The sequence below is a fragment of the Chionomys nivalis genome, chromosome 5, assembly GCF_950005125.1.
Source record: "Chionomys nivalis chromosome 5, mChiNiv1.1, whole genome shotgun sequence".
NCBI classification, from domain to species: Eukaryota; Metazoa; Chordata; class Mammalia; order Rodentia; family Cricetidae; genus Chionomys; species Chionomys nivalis.
In genome coordinates this window covers 32,040,588-32,058,222 of record NC_080090.1, presented here as the reverse complement: position 1 = coordinate 32,058,222, position 17,635 = coordinate 32,040,588, and the positions used below count along the sequence as shown (strand labels likewise).

Genomic DNA, 17,635 nt, shown 5'->3' with positions numbered 1-17,635 from the left:
GGTTAGACTAAGACCACAGCTTTAAAAGGGATTCTTATATTCCGAGAAGAGAACAAAATGGCCTTTAAATCTCCCTCAGTCCCAGTCTCCAGTTTCACAGCTCTATTCTAAGCTAGACTACTTAAAAATCTGCCAGTAACCCCCCCACCCACAAAGCACCATGTATCCTAAGGGTGTTGGAAAAGTAGTAATTAAATGAAAAGCTCATTTTGGATACAAGAAGACCCTAGTTTAAGGTCTCTAAGTTTCTGCTTTTTATTTCTTTGCTATCAGTCATGTCAGTCTTCCTACCTCAGATGAGGTAGAGGCTTAACAAAACAAATCTCTAGGTTGTCTCAGGTATCAACCAAAGACAAAAACATTTCAACTGAAAGAATGCTCTGTGACAAATGTCCCTAGAGAAAAAGCAAGGATAAAGAGAGTCGCTTCTGTGAAGCCTGTATGAAGAAATACAGTAAACACTCTCTTAAGTCTCCATGAAGGTAAAAAATGTATCTTACACACTGTCTGGACGGATTAACAAGACTATTCCTTCTGTTCCTTCGAGGCTATAAATCCTGATGGTTATTAACTATACGTTGTTGTTAAAGCGTTATTCAATACCAAGGTACAGAGCCCATAGAAGAACACACACAGATTACATACATAACCAGATGGACTGAATCTCTGAAATCACTTCCAGGTCAACATTATGAGAAAGCACCATTTGTTTTCGGCAGGTTCTTCAAAGATGAAGAATCTGACATTCACTACATGAATGCAAGGGAGAACAACCCTGTCAGACTAAACAGAGCTGCCACTGTTTCCTGTCATTTTGTCCTAACATGCCCAAACAAAGATGAGTTCTCGGTCTCTCAAGTTTTTGTTTTTGTCTTCTTTACTGAGTGGTTTCAGTCTCTTCCCGGCTATAACCATCCTGCAGGAGAGATAACACTAAAGACAGACACTTGTGTTTCTCCCTTTGGCCATTAGAATATTCAAACAATGGACCCTAAAGTCCTCCAACTTCTCCAGGAATCTCATGCTGAAGGAAGGAAAGGGCTAAAGCCCAGTTACAGCTAGAGGAGGAACTTGCCTCCCAGAAGATTTTGCACACTTCTAATAACTTATTGGACAACTCTGAAGGGCAGATGAGCAATGACAATAATGGACAATGATGAGTGGAACCCCCTGCTCTATTTAAAACTAAACCTCGTATCAAAACCCTTATTTATTTCTCTTCCCAACATGGCTACATTCAACACATTTTTTTTTTCCCACTATAATCTTTCTCTCTTTCTTTCTCTTTAGTTTTGTTTTCAAGACAGGGTTTCTCTGGCTACATTCAACACATTTTTTTTTCCACTACAATCTTTCTCTCTTTCTTTCTCTTTAGTTTTGTTTTCAAGACAGGGTTTCTCTGTGTAGCTTTGGTGCCTGTCCTGGCAATCTCTCTGTAGACCAGGCTGGCCTTGAACTCACAGAGATCCTCCCTATCTCTGGCTCCTGAGTGCTAGGATTAAAGGTGGGCACCACCACCGTCTAGCTGAAGCTGTCTTTTTAGAGTACTGGAGATGGAGGTTTGAACCTAGCGTGTCTAGACTGGCAGACAGTGGTTCTCAACCTTCTTAATGCTATGACCCTTTAATACAGTTCCTCATGTTGTGGTGACCCCCAACCATAAAATTATTTTTGTAGCTATTCTTAACTAATTTTGATACTGTTATGAATCATAATGCAAATGTCTGTGCTTTCTGATGGTCTTAGGTGATTCCTGAGAAAGGGTCTTTCAACACCAGAGGCTGCAATCCACAGGTTGACAGCCACTGCCTTAGAAACTCTAAAACTGCCTCTAAATAACTGGGGGTTAAGTCATTTCAATGAGCAAAAATAGCTTAGTTTAGTGATTAACAATGGAGAGTTTAAAACACTTAAATTATTAGAAGTAACAGCTAACATAAAATATTGTATTTTCTTGAAAAGTACTCTTGAAAAAAATGGCCACAACAAAAACTCTGAAACTGAAATTAAAAGGCATTTAATGATTTTTATCAAATACTATCAGATAAAACTTATGAAAAATAATTAGATAGAAACTAGATGATTTAGAATTACATACTGGTATATACAAAGGACTGGTTAGAATGACTAAATGTAAATGCTTTCACTTTGCTAAGTCAAGCATTTGTAAATCCAGTAGTACTGTAGTTTCCCAATAAGAATGCTGCACTGAGAAAAGATATCAAGCCACATAGCTAAACACAGATAAGAATTACGGGTTAAGTTGTAAGAGCTAGTTTGTAATAAGCCTAAGCTAAAAGGTCAAATAGTTTATAATTATTACAAGCCTCGTGTGTTTTCTTTGGGACTAAACGGCTATGGGACAGGGCAGGATAGAAACTTCTGTCTACAGACACATTTTATGTTTCACTATCATCTAAACATATACTTTCCTCTAGATTAATAATTATTGTTCCTGGAGAATTTCTTATTTATATGAAATTAACCTATCATACTACTTTAATCTAAACTAATGAACAGTTGATATAGAGGTTTTTGGTATTCTGTGGTTTTTAAAAAGACTTAATTTTTTGGAAAAGAGAATAAACTTATATTACTAAAGAGCCTTAAAATCATTCTCTCCTCAGTCATAATACACTCTGTAAAGCTCTGAGTATCCGGGTGTATAAAGACACTGATTGGTATGTTACATCACAGAGCAAACTGGGAAGTCAGTAAACTATTTAGAACTAGGAAAGTTTTTAAGCCAGAGCTTATCAACCCGAACAATTATAAACATTTTTTCATGATGATAAGGAAACATGAGAGATTCCAATACAGTCAGATGAAATAGATGATAAAATAGGAGATTATAGGTAATTTTTGGGTACATTTATATGACTACATTTTATGTGGAAAGACCTACTACAAAAAACTGTTAGAAAGGGAGAATTATGGATGGCTTTTTAATCTTTGAAATAACTATATGGTAGCAGACAGTTTATCCTACTTCTCATTTATTTTGTCTATGTGTACATGCCAGTGAGCATCAAGTATGCCTGTGGAGTTTGAGGACAAATGGGGAAAATCAGTTCCCTCATTCTACCATGTGGACTCTAGGGCTCCAACTCAGGCCACTGGAACTGGTGGCCAGTGTCTTTACCTCAAGACTTCTTACCAGTCCAGTTTCTCGTATTTTTTAAATGAATATAAAATGAAAGAAGTCAGTTGAGTTCAGTTTTCTTATTTGTAAAATAATAAAAAAAATGGATCAGATATCTTCATGGTTTTTTGGTTCTACGTACTAAGAAAGCTAAAGGAAAGCTTTCTAGATGATACATTTCAAACTAAGATTCTAAAAAAAGAATATGACATAGACTTTGAGATTATCAATGATCAGATACTAAACTTCTTAGAAATATCAGCAGAAAGTACTGATTAGTTTTGTTAGAAAGCTTTGATTTAGTAATAATCCCACTCTGAATATGGATCCCAATAAGAATCAATAAAATAGGAAATAGTGGCAATCAACTTCTATCCCAGAAGGCTCCAGGAAATGTATTCATAGTGTAACCTCACCTAAACAAGTCTATGAGGACACATACAACATCTCATTGGCATTTCATTCTTCCCTTACAGATATATCTGACATTTTTACAAGCTGGAGTCACAAATCTCTCCATCATCAGTGTCTAAAATGTCAACCAGCTGATCTCTTCCAGAATTAAAAATACCTTCCCAGTATCATCTGGACAAAGTGAGACTGATTCCTGTTTTTCACAGAGCAACTCTTCTTGCGGGTCCTGATATAGGTCTAATAGGACAGGTGGAGCCTGCGTGGAGTGCCCTATTCTAGAGGTTTCTATTTCAGGGATCATCTGCTCAACAACACCTAGTGGCAAACAGGATGCTAGAGGTAGGACGTACACACTGCATTCTGGTTGCAGACTTTGATGCTTGATTAGAAGATGCACTACTCTCCTACCCTATCTTCCATAACGGATGCAAAAGATTTATGCAAATTATCACTATTGTGATCTAATATGTTTGTTCTAAACATAAGTTCACAAAACATAATGAAATATAATACATTATTTCCTCCAACTTTAACCTCCCCCCCCCCTTTTTTTTTTGGTTTTTCAAGACAGGGTTTCTCTGTAGCTTTGGAGCCTGTCCTGGAACTAGCTCTTGTAGACAGGCTGGTCTCGAACTCACAGAGATCTGCCTGCCTCTGCCTCTCGAGTGCTGGTATTAAAGGCGTGCACCACCACCACCCGGTTGTACTTTCCTTTCATGTGATTGTTGATGCTTGTGTCAAAATTCATAAGTCTGTTTAAAATATAAGTGTGATCAATGAGGAACAGAATTTAATTTAGAAAGCCCATAGTTTCTTTTCTTTTCTTTTTTTAATGTGTGTGTATGTGTGAGAGTCTGTGTGTGGTGGCCTGAGGTGCTGCTAGGTGAATTCCTCTATTGATACATTCTATTTTTTGAGACAAGGTATTAACTAACTGTAGAGCTTGCTGTTTTAGCTAGATGGCTGAGCACCAGGAATCCAAGTCTCTGCCTCCCCATCACTAGGGTTACAGGCACATGTCAATTTTTATAAAGGTCTTATGTAGGTACTGGGGATCTAAACTCAGGCTTCATGCTACAAGGCACTGTGCCCACAGAGCCACCTTCGGGTCCCTGTGTTAGTTTTTCAGATTAAAATGTTGGGCTGGTGAGATGGCTCAGTGGGTAAAGGTACTTGCTACCAAGCCTGACAACGTGAAGTCAGTCCCCGGAACCTATATAACAGAAGAGAGGAGTGACTCTTGTAAGCTGTCCTATAACCTCTGCAAATACACTGTGGACACTGTGGCAATACATGTCCTACCACACATATAAAATAAATGAATAAAAATATAACAATATTTCTTTTAAATATGATGACAATGACATTTAACAAAATTATTTGTTGCTTTTCTCTTTTTCAGCGAGAGAAACAATTTTGTTGAAATGACAAATTTTGTGACCATAGTAATTAATAAAAGAACATACATCTAACTCAGGTATGGTGACACAAGCCTGTAATCTCAACACTCAGGCCAGTCTGCACTATAATAAAACCCTGTCTCAAAAGGGGGAAGAAAAAGGAACACACATTTATCAATTGGCTCCCACATGACAGGCCCTGAACCAGGTGCTTTCTCGATATTAGTTTACAAGTCGATCAGCTGTATTAAATCTGCAGTATTTTTCTTGTTGTGTGGTAATTTAATAAATATGTTAGAAGATGACCTTACATTTCCTTTAAAAGTAAATCAGATGGAAAAGAACACTGGGAAGATCCACTGAGTACACCGACGCAGTCCAAGTTTCTGAGAACAGAAAGGGGTAGCTTGGCACATAACTGGAGGACAGCAAGGCAGAGAAGATTCTAAGTCATGAAGACTTAGAATAAGGTGGACAGTCTAGAGCATCAGATCTGCTAACTATTTTTTTGTGGGAAAGATCTACATTTTATGAATTTTGACACAAGCATCAACAATAAAAAAGAAGTACAGCCAGATGGTGGTGGAGCACGCCTTTACTCCTAGCACTTGAGAGGCAGAGGCAGGCGGATCTGAAGGCTTAAGATCTAGGTCAGTGGTAGGATACTTGCCCAGCACATGCAAGGCCCTGTGATCTCCTTAGCACCACGAGACAAAGAAAAAGAAAGGAAGTAGGAAAGGCAAAGGAGGAGAGGGGAAGAGAGAAAAGAGAAAAAACAAAAGTAAGCAGAAGTCAGAAGAACAAGGATTTAAACCCTGGCTCAGTCACTGGCCAGCTCTGGGCATGGAGCAAGTTACTCATGTCCCAGGGCTCCGTCTATCTCTAACTAGAGGTGAGAACAGCACGGCTTGTCTTTTGCAGTGGTTGGGATTGAAGCAGACCATTTGGTCTTGTATGTATAGTAAGATGGAAGGCCACTTGAGCCTGGGAGTTCAAGAACTCCTGTGTGGCACAGCAATACATCTCAAGAGGAGGAAAGAACTCTGACTTCCTGGCAAGTGCTAAGTGGAATGCCTAGTACACAGTAAAGAATCACTTCATTACCTTTACTGCTCTTGGTTATATTAATTGAAAAACAATTGCAATTGACTGAAAAGAATCTTTTTGTAAGTGAAAAGTGAGACTTAACTGCATATTGACATAAATATTTGCAGGTGGAAAACAAATACAAAACTGGGTCACTGTATTTAACAAAGACGGCACATCTGTTTATCAGCTGTCTTCTCTGCTCTACCTGGCACTGGATAACTAGGATTAACTTAGTATTTAAAAATATCTAGAAAGTGGTTAATTTGTAATGTTCTGAGAAAACATATAATTTCTAAGATATTTAATTTATGCTTAATTATTATAAAGTCATCTGAAAAATTCTTTCTGAAATACTTCCATAAGGCAGGCAGTGTGCCAGTCACAACTGACCTGAATGAAACATAACTCCCCTGTTACAAGGTTATTTCAAGATTCATTCTTTGTATATAGGGTGTATCTTATAAGCAGTCTATATTCTATAGAAGCAGTTCTCTGATGTAGGATGTCCTTCTGTATGCTGTGACTATGTGTTTCTCTTATTGGTTGATGACTAAAGCTGTTTCAGCCAATGGTCAGGCAGAATATAGCTAAGCAGGAAATCCAAACAATGATAGGGAGAGAAGTAAGGTGGAGTAAAGGAGACACAATGTAGCTACTGGGAAAGTGAGATACCAGAGCTTCACCAGTAAGCCACAACCACATGGTGATACATAGATTAATAGGAATGGGTTAATTTAAAAGAGAGAGCTAGCCAGTAAGAAGCCCAAGCCATTGGCCAAACAACTGTAACTGATATTAAGCTTCAGAATGATATTAAGCCTCTATCACAAAACATCTTAGACTGGAAGGCAATTGCTTCAAGGTCAAAATTTAGAACAGTAAAAACAAGTTATCTTTGTTGTTGTTGTTTGTTTTTTGCTTTGGAGTATCAGGATGTAATCCAGGGCCTCACACACGCTAGGCAAGTACTACATCATTAAGCTCCATACTAGCCCAGAGCATTTAAAATGTACACAACTACCTTTGAAATAGACTCCTCAGTGCCAGCCTGACCTGCAGTGTCAGGAAAGCAGAGAACTGTTAGCACACAGAAGAATGGGCTTTCTTCACAGCTGTACTCAGGAGACCCATTTTAAACAAATGTCAAAATTGACATCTGCTAGACAGGTTCAACTCTGCTGGCAACATATTATTGAAACACTTTATGAGATTTATTTAAGAACACTAAACAGCTGGGTGGCGCACACTTTTAATCCCAGCACTCGGGAGGCAGAGGCAGGTGGATTTCTATGAGTTCGAGGCCAGCCTGGTCTACAAGAGCTAGTTCCAGGACAGGACAAGACAGGCTCCAAACCCTGTCTCAAAAAACCAAAACCCAAACAAACAATCATCATCAACAACAACAACAACAACAACAAAAAACCCAAAACCCAAAAACCCACTTGTAGATGGAGCGGCGGGCTGCATTCTGCCACCCGGCTAGCTTTACCCGAAATAATTACACGGAAACTGTATTCTTTTAAACACTGCTTGGCCCATTAGTTCTAGCCTCTTACTGGCTAACTCTCTCATCTTGCTTTAACCCATATTTAGTAATCTGTGTAGCACCACGAGATAGTGTCTTACCGGTAATATTCTTAACCTGTGTCTGTCTCGGAGAGGAGAGTCATGGCGATTGCCTGACCCAGCTTCTTTCTCCCAGCATTCTGTTTACTCCGCCTACCTAATTTTCTGTCCTATTAAAGGCCAAGGCAGTCTCTTTATTAACCAATGAAAGTAACACAAAAGACTCTCCCACATCACCCATTAAATATTCAAACAACCTAATAAGTTGTACATTAGAAAACAATTGTGCCAATAAATTAGCTGTTCAAATGGCCCAGGAAATAATATCAAATTCTATTTTAAATGCTTAGTAAGCTTTAAGGGCTGGAAAACCGTGGTGACTTGTCTCTACCCAGGCTGACTTCACTGTTGAGTGTCCTTGTAAGGTTTCTGCAGAGGTAGCCAGGCTAAATCACAAAAGCTGTTACCTTAATAAATAACACACTAACCAAAATCCTACACTGGCAGGAATAAAGAAGGGTCTGCAGAACAGAGTTAATTTCCTTAGCTATGAGAGTAATTTGAGAAATTAAAGAACATCTTAGCTGTTTTTCTTAGACTCCAAATGCGCAGAATAGAATCAGCACTCTATTTCATGAGGGAATATATTCATTATAGCACACAGTAGTGAAGATTTGAACAAACGAGGTATAGCTCACTTTTTATTTCTGAGATAACAAAAGAAAAAAATGATTAGGCAGAACTATACATTATAGACTATCATAGTTTTCATTATAAATATGTCAGATTACTAAACCAATAAATAACATGTTTACTGTCCAAGATAGGAACATAATTTGGGAGGTTTTAAAATATGCTTTAATCCTGATATCTGTGCACCTTGTAGAGAAAAAGTCACATGACCGATGCAAAACAAAACAAAAATACCAAAACATAATAACAGCTTATTCCTTTCTATATATTTTACAATGATAATGTTCTGAAGCCATTAAAAGTACCTGAGGAGATAAATGCATGTGTGGGATTTAACACTAAGCAACAGTCTATCTGGCAACCCTGGCTAGTAATCAAACAATTACAAAATGGAAAGTACATCTTGTACAAGCTGACAGAACTATTAAATCAGAGGAGCTAAGAGGAGATGCACTGACACTGTAAGAATTACCAGAAAGCATTAATTTCAGCATTAATAAAATGGCAGTAAACAGATGACAGCTGCCAGATGAACTCAGAAATAAGGTTACTGACCTTGTTAAGCTCACGTCTCATTTTCTCAGGCACAAACTGATCGAGGTAGCGTCGGAAGTGAAGAGCATCAATGGCAACGATCTCTGTGCAGCGTCGCTGCCAGTCGTCTCTGTGAAGGGACAGAAAGGAAACAGAGGTAAGGAACAGGTAGAATCCTTCAAATGAGACCCCTGTAGGAGTCATGTTGTTGACATTTTGGCAGTGTTATGATATTAAAAACAAACAAACCATAATCACAGGTCCCAGCAAAGCAGGAGGGCAGGAAACCATTATAGTTTTGGATTCAGAGGTATGCATATTGCAGACTGTTGAGCAGCAAAATGAAAAATCAAGAGACAACATGAGGTGACATATTGTAAACAAGTACAACATTTACAGTGAGCCTCAGAGGTTAAAGGATTTGGGAGAAAACCAAAGAATATTGGTCTTTGTTTTCCCCTAATACTACAGACATAGTATTTACTCTGCTTTTGTTTCCAGAGATCTGTACTAAATCACTGGTGTGATTACCCCATACTGCACAAGAAATAATCCTGAGAAGTCAAGTGTCATAAAAAATATGTACTCATACCTACTGTGCAACTGTCAGCTACAAAAACTCTCTGTAAAAACTCACAGAAGCAGACAAGACACACTGCCCACAGAAATGAAGGCCTACCTGAGGTGCTGAGTTTGGAAACCCAGAAAATTGAAAACAGATCATATTGGTAGCCAAGCAGGTTTTAATACTAAAGATAGGAAACCTCAAAGCTAGTCTGTGGGTAATTATGGAGATCACACAGAAAACTGTATCACACAGGTATATGAGGCATAGTTAGCTTCAGCTGTCAACGTAATACACGTGGGAAGAGGGAACGTACCCCAGTGGATTGGCTGGTGGGCATATCTGTGGGCCATTTTCTTAATTGCTAATTGATATACAAGAACCTAGCCCGCTGTGGGCAGTGTCATTTCTGGGTAGGTGGTCCTGAGTCATGTAAGGAAGGTAGCAGAACAAGACAGTAAGCAGGATTGCTAACAAGACAGTAAGCAGGATTGCTCCATGGTCTTTTAGCTACTTTAGCTCCTGCCTCTAGGTTCCTGCCTCAAGTTTCCCTTTGCTTCCCTTGATGATGAACTATAAACTGTGAGCCAACTAAATAAACCCCTTTTTACCACACCAGAGAACCCAAACAAGAACATATTTTATAAAATAAAAAGAAACTACAGCCTGGACTTGACAGTAGGACTGTGACATAGATACAGGTACCTCCTTTTGCCAGAATGGGAGCAGGGAAGAAGATATCTTAATTAAGGGAGCCATTTTAGGGTTGGCAAGAGACTTGACTCTAGAGGGGTTCCCAGGTATCCATGGAGATGTCCCCAGCTAGGTCCTTGGGCAGCTGAGGAGAGGGAGCCTGAAATGGCCCTATCCTATAGCCATACTGATGAATATCTTGCATATCACCATAGAAGCTTCATCTGGCGATGGATGGAGACAGAGACAGAGACCCATATTGGAGCGCTGGACTGAGCTCCCAAGGCCCAAATGAGGAGCTGAAGGAGGGAGAACATGAGCCAGGAAGTCAGGACTGCAAGGGGTGTGCCCACCCACTGAGACAGTGGGACTGATCTAATGGGAGCTCACCAAGGCCAGCTCGACTACTGGAAGTGAAAAAGCATGGGATCAAACTGGACTCTCTGAACACGGCGGACAATGAGGGCTGACTGAGAAGCCAAGGACAATGGCACTGGGTTTTGATCCTACTGCATGTACTGGCTTTGAGGGAACCTAGTCTGTTGCGCACCATCCTGGATGGAGCAGGGAGGACCTTGGACTTCCCACAGGGCAGGGAACCCTGACTGCTCTTTGGACTGGAGAGGGAGGGGGAGGGAAGTGGAGGGAGGGGGGAGGGAAATGGGAGGTGGGGAGGAGGCGGAAATTTTTAATAATAAAAATAAATAAATAATAAAAAGTCAGCGGGGGAAAAAAAGCGAACACAAAGTGATCTTCCTCCCCAGCTGGCATAGTAAAGTTTCTATATCATTTAGTGAGTAAGTAAAGATGCTAACATATGAAGTCTATTTCAAGAAGAAAGGAAACAGCAGCAGCAATATTCACTGTAGACTTTGCTGTCAAGTAGTATGTGGCATTAGGTAAATTGTCTCAACATACATTCCCCCATGTATCTGATAACATGGAACATTTAAGGACAGCTAAGTGATAGTCAAAGGCTCAAACTCCAATTACAAATCATTCTAAGTTTGGGACTGGAAGTTAACCTCTATGCTTAGAGACAAAGAGCTGCAGAACTATGCCCTGATGGTTTTTGCCTCAAACTTGAATTTTTATTCTTCTTTTTGATGTTTGGGACATGACAATAGTGTTTTGCCTTCCAAAAAAAAAAAAAAAAATTCTGTGATGCTAAATTTAAAAATAATTTTAATTTAAATAATTTAAATCCCTCCTCACCTAGACATCTTATGCCACCAAGTAAAACCTCCAGTGCCAGGTATGGGTTAGAGGTTGTTGAGTTGTTGAGTTGTTGTCTAAAGGGTCCCACAGACTCCCCACAAACATACAAGCTGTTGCTGAGGACAACATTTACTTATGTCATCAATCATAGAGAAATCAAGCTGGTGCCCAACTAGGAGATTCACCCTTACTGATGAGTGATCATGGTGCTGGAAGGTGCTCTGCACACTATCGGAGGAGAAAAATAATCATCAATATCGCCCGGCTACAAACCCTGAGACCTACAACAGCAAGCTGCCTGCAAGATATATATTGGTACAGCAGTGGCAGAAATGTTACAGGATCAACCAATCACTTTCTGACTGGATTTAAGGCCCACTTCCATGAAATGGAACCTATAGTTGACAAGACACCACTAAAGTGGCCAAGAACCTGAGACCAGATTATGTCACAGGTCTCGGGGAAAATCTACTATTATTATTCTGCTAAAGGAACACAACAATAAAATTACTCCTAATGACACGATACTAGAACCGTAGGTCAGTGCTTTGCTCAAACCTTATCAGAGAAGCCGCTCCTTTCAGTGCATGGTAATTAACATAGGAAACCCCCAACTGGACAACCTGCAGTGAGTAAGAGACTTTGGAACACTCAGTTCCAAATGGGATGTCTTCACCAAACCCCTCTCAAATCTTAGGGATCTATATAGAAAAGGAGCCAGAACGAATGAATGACTTCAAGGAAACTGTTTTCCAGAGACAAAAGGATTGATAAACATATGAACTCACAGAGATTGTCATAATATATATAAGACTACAAAGTCAAATCAGACAAAATCCCAGCAGTGAGAAGGGGAGGTGGACACAAAGTCCTAACCCTCATCAAGAACTCTTTGCAACTGATGCCTGCTGAGAATGGGAAAATCAGTTTTCTTTGATGGAGTGTTACTGGTCTATCAGCTACACTACCTATGGCCTATGCGCAGTAGTAGCCGACAAACAGAAGTGGATTTCATGGGTTTTTGTTGTTTTTGTGGGCTTTATGGAGAGAGAGAGAGAGAGAGAGAGAGAGAGAGAGAGAGAGAGAGAGAGAGCGCACACGAGAGAGCACCTAAACAAGAAGTTGGGTAGGTAAAAGGAGAAAACATATGATCAAAATATACTGTATGAAAAGTATTTTAAATGAAAAAAATAATAAATTTCTGGAAAGCGCAGAGTGTACCAGAGTCACACACCCTCCTTCAGTTTCAGTCACACAACACTAAAATCAGAAACACTCACTTTTCACTCCCATCTTCATGACTCCGGGCCCAACGGTAAGTTTCAGCATAGCCTGTATATTCACTGTACTGTTCAGTACCTGCAACAAATAATCTATTAATGGTGAAAGCATTCTACCAAAGGTGCTCAATTAGGTGAGAGTACTGTTCCTTTCTTCCCTTTTCTTTTCGGTATCTTGAGACAGGGTCTCTACACAGCCCTGGCTGTCCCGGACTCACTACCCAGACCAGACTGGAGAGCTCTGTTCTTCTTTCTATTTAGCACTGTGCCCGAAGGATAATCCAGGCCATGAGCCCACCAACCCTGCTGTCACCAGAGCAATAGACACAAGAAAAGAAATAAATAGTGGAAAACATACAAGCAGGGTTGCGGAAGTAGGGCCATGGCAGATCATGAACAGGGCCCTGGGTTTGACCCCAACACAAAATCACACAAAGATAAAGTAAAATGTAAAACTGTCTTGCAAATGTCATCATTGTTTATACAGCAAATCCCAAGGAACTGCTGAGAGTGGGAAGAAAGTAGGAAAAACTCATAACTAGGAGTTAAATCAAAGATGTCTCTCTCTATACACCTGCAGTAAATAATGAGAAAACAAAACACCAAACATCCATTAAACAGTGACAAAACCCCACAAATTATCCCTGAGTAAACTAAGTAACAGATGTAGAATACTAAAGAGAAATAAAGACCCAAACAGATAGAGAAAGAGAACATTCCTTTGAAGTAGAAAATTCAATATTACCACAAGGTTAATTCTTGATCTATATATCCATCTCCAAACAACCTTTTCTTCCGTACACATCCCCCACATCCCCTTCCTGACTCAGGGTATTGTTATATTGCCCAGACTGAACTTAAACTCGGGGGGTCAAGTGAGTCTTACACAACAGCCTCTAAGTAGCTGGGGCTACAGGTAAAGCAGCACATGTTTAAAAAAACACTAATTAAACTGGGTGTGGTTGTGCCATGACTTCATGGTCATCAAAGAAGAAAACGAAGAACAAAATAAAACAAAAGAAACAAAAAACAAAATCTGGAGTGTTCAACTATCTGAATTCAACAGTTTCTAGATTTTGGCCTAAAAATAGATGTGGGAAAAATCTATGAAACAAAATAGAGGCTATAGGACACCTGACTGTCAGTAAAGGAAGCTATAATAAAGCATCCAGGAAACTAATACTGTTGAAACATGTAGATATTCATATAAAAATACAGACCCAGACTGCTACCTCATGTTATGAATACACATTTGAGACAGATGAGCGACATAAACATAAAACTATAAAATTCCCAGAGAAAACAGGAGGAGACACCCTAACCTCAGCATGAACAGTGGGGCTGGGACATCAGGAGTTCAAGATGGGTATCATGAGACCCTATCTCAAAAACAAACTTATACAAATGCTTTACTGCATTTAGCCAAAGATTTCTTTAACTGGATAAAGAAATGCAGTGACCACAAAACTTACAAATGAAACAAAAGCCACACGGGACCAACATTCAACAGTCAGTGTCAGGAAAACCAGATGTAGGGGAAAGGCACCCACGTGACAAGCGTCTCACAAAGGACCTGTATTCAGAACAGGTGACAAGGTCTCAATAACAAAAATAAGCAGGAGCTGAGGAACTAGAGTTTAGTGACAGAACCCTTTCCAGCATTTGTAAGCCCCATGTTTAGACCCTAGTTCAGCAAAATGACACAAAATAAGTTTAAAAAAAAGAAACCCACACAACTTAATTTACAAAAATGGACAGAAATCATGAACACACATCTCATATCGGAAGTACACAGTTGGCTAACAATTATGAAACAATGTTTAACATTATCAGTCATTAGCGATCACACTAAAACCACAGTGAGATACTGTAATAAATCTCAATGTATGGCTAAAATAAAAGTGGCCACAATAAGGGCTAGGTGTGGTGAACATTATTTTTAATCTCTGTACTTGGAAGGCCCACGTAAGTGGATCTTTATAAGTTCCAGGTCACCCAGAGTTACATGGTGAGGCCCTGTCTTAAACAACAACAAGGCCACACTAAGGGCTGACAAGGAAATAGAATAAATAGAAGTCTCATATACTTCTGGTGAAACAACATGGCACAATAATTTTGAAAAATAGTTTGACAATTTCTTATAAAATTAAACATGAACAGTTTGATCTGGAAATGTTATTTGTGGGTATTTATCTAATAGAAAACAAAAAGCAGTATACCAATAAAAACTGTACAGAAGGGGCCAGAGAGATGGCTCAATGGTTAAGAGCACTGGCTGTTCGTCTAGAAGACTCAGATTCAATTTGTAACACCCACATAGCATCTCACAACCATCTGTAACTCCAGTTCTAGGGCACCAGTGCCCTCTCCTGGCCTTGACAGGCAGCAGGCATACAAATGGACAGACAGATTTAGGTGAAACACCCAAACACATAAAATAAAAATGAATTCATCTTAAGAAAAAATTGCTCAGAAGAATGCTCATAGCAGTTTTACTCATGATAGTTGCATATCAGTCACAGACCAACCACAGGGCCAGAAGGAATGAGACCCCTATATGAATAGATTACCATAAGGACTAGGTTCACATGACTGTGGGAATGAATAAGCAGGTTTAATAAGCAGGCTGGGACTCTTAGACATGGGCAGCAGCAGCTGTCCACAGAAGGATTCCTTCTGGGAAGACTGCCTTTTAACTGACTGAACCAAACCCTCACAGATTAAGGCAAATAATCTCCCTTCTTAACTGTTAACTACTATGGACTTTTAATCACAGCCACAAATTATCTTCACAGCAAACATAAATTCAGTGTTTGACTGAATACATGGGGGCTGTGGTTGAGCCAAGCTAACATATACCCATTGTAACTTGGCCTGTATTGTGTCTCATATGGAAGCTGGAAGAACACAAGTATGGGGCTACCTAGACTACAGATTGAGACTCTTTCTGAAAACAAACAAACAAGAAAAAAGGAGGGAGGTCCCAAAGACTAAACAGTCCAAAAGTAAATTAACAAGAAAATGCACAGCCAGTGGGGCTCACACAGAGCGGTGGATGCTACTTAGTATAAAGCAGAGCCAGTGCACACCCAGAACCACGACAAGTTTAGGTAGGTGGATTCACTAGTCCTGAGGAAATATATGATGAAATACTTAGGAGTAAAAGGGGCCAATGTCTCTAACACACTCTTAAATATTAGAGGGAAAGGAAAGGGAGAAGAAAAAAGGTAAGCTGGTAAATCTTGACAAAGACTATGGGAAGCTGGTATGGTGACACGCACCTGTAATCCTAACTCAGGAATCTAAGGCATAAGGATCATGAATTCAAGGATAGCCTGAGTTATAAAATAATAAATTTTGTTTCTTCCAAATACATTATATGCATGTCAGTATATATTTATATATTTACATTTATATTTATGCAGCATTATGAAAAGTACTCTATTTTGGGTATACAATTTATAATTTCCCATAATAAAGGTTAAATACTACAATTTCCAACTTATTGTTTAGCACACTGCCTCTTTTTTTTTTTTTAAATATTTTATTTATTATGCATACAATATTCTGTCTGTGTGTATATCTGCAGGCCAGACCTCATTACAGATGGTTGTGAGCCACCATGTGGTTGCCGGGAATTGAACTCAGGACCTTTGGAAGAGCAGGCAATGCTCTTAACCACTGAGCCATCTCTCCAGCCCCAGCACACTGCCTCTTAAAATAATTTTAAAGTAATTTTTATCTTAATTGCCATAAATTTTGAATTTTTTATGCTGCAAACCAAGAAAACAACTCTAATGGTCTTGCTATTTCTTGTGAAGAGCCTTCCTAGACTGTGGTACAGCTGGATGTTCTCGTGTGTACAACAGCCACACGTGCAAGCCTAACAAGTGAAACAGAAAGTGCAGTATTGACTGAAGTTACAATAGTAACAGAACAGAAATACTCTGCACGGACTACATAACGGACTCTCAGACTCACATCTGCAGCCGGGCACAGTGGCTCAGGAGACAGAGGCAAGGCTGGGACTGAGTGCTGCCTGGATGACACTGTAAGACCATGTCTCAGGAAAATAAAGCAGATCTTCAAAGAGCACTCTGTGGTGAAAAAGCACCACACTGACATTAGGAAACACGGGACCCCAAGAGACGCTTCACTGGTCATATGACCTTGACCAACCAGCATCATCTGAAACTCTGGGTTATTAATATTTGCTTATTGTTTTACTTCATGGGATCACTTAGAAAACCAAGTAAACCAAATTAAAACTCCTTCAAAACCATGTCAATGAACTTAACTTTGCAAAGCACTAGAGGAAACAAAGCATTAGCAATAACACTGTTTGGTCTACTGCCTAAAGGGAACTGAGGGCTAGCCAGGAACACTCTTGTTTTCTGTTTTCTGCCTCGCAGTAGACAACTCTCACTTTCCTGTTTAAAAACAAAACAAACAAACAAACAAACAAAAACCAACCACCCTTGCCTACTCTGATCTCTTAATTTAATGCAAATACCTGCTTTGTCTTTTAAAATTGAAATGGTTGAAGACTATAAAATAGCAATTGTATGTTCCTGCCCCAGTGAGGACACTACCAGCCTTCTTTTCACAGAGGCAGAGGGCAGATATAGCTCCTTTGCAATGCGGAAATAAATGCTTCCTTCCGCTCTAAGCAAATTAAACCTTAGGTTTTCTAGGTAGACAAGTGATAAATCACTGTCTTTTGAAAAATGAATGCTTTTAATGTATTCAAATTCAAACTTATTAATGAGCAGTGATGGAAATGTAAAAGGGAATGGTGGGACGAGCCATGAGTTAGTCAGATGGTCTGTAACAATTCAGGTGAGGCAGACCTTCACTGCAGGAAAAACCTTTCCAGTGTTCATGGCAGTATTGTGAGCTTTAGACTTAGTAAGAAATATATCTAGTTTCTCTTACTATTAATAGACATTTATAGTGAGCTGGGGAAAATATTAGTAAATTAACAAATTCTACTTGGCTGTGGGTTGTGCCCTGGGATAGGGAGTGCACATGAAAGTCATAC

General features: G+C 39.4%; 1 protein-coding gene across 2 annotated transcripts in view; it reads right to left on the bottom strand.

The window, feature by feature from the left end:
- Window positions 1-17,635, bottom strand: part of Parg (poly(ADP-ribose) glycohydrolase) — a 109,774-nt gene that overhangs the window by 14,664 nt on the left and 77,475 nt on the right. For both annotated transcript variants that reach the window (XM_057770781.1, XM_057770782.1), the window contains 2 exons: window positions 12,595-12,673; window positions 8,860-8,968 (listed from right to left, as the gene is read on the bottom strand). In XM_057770781.1, the coding sequence (XP_057626764.1) occupies window positions 8,860-8,968; window positions 12,595-12,673 (188 nt within the window). The remainder of the gene's footprint in view (window positions 1-8,859; window positions 8,969-12,594; window positions 12,674-17,635) is intronic.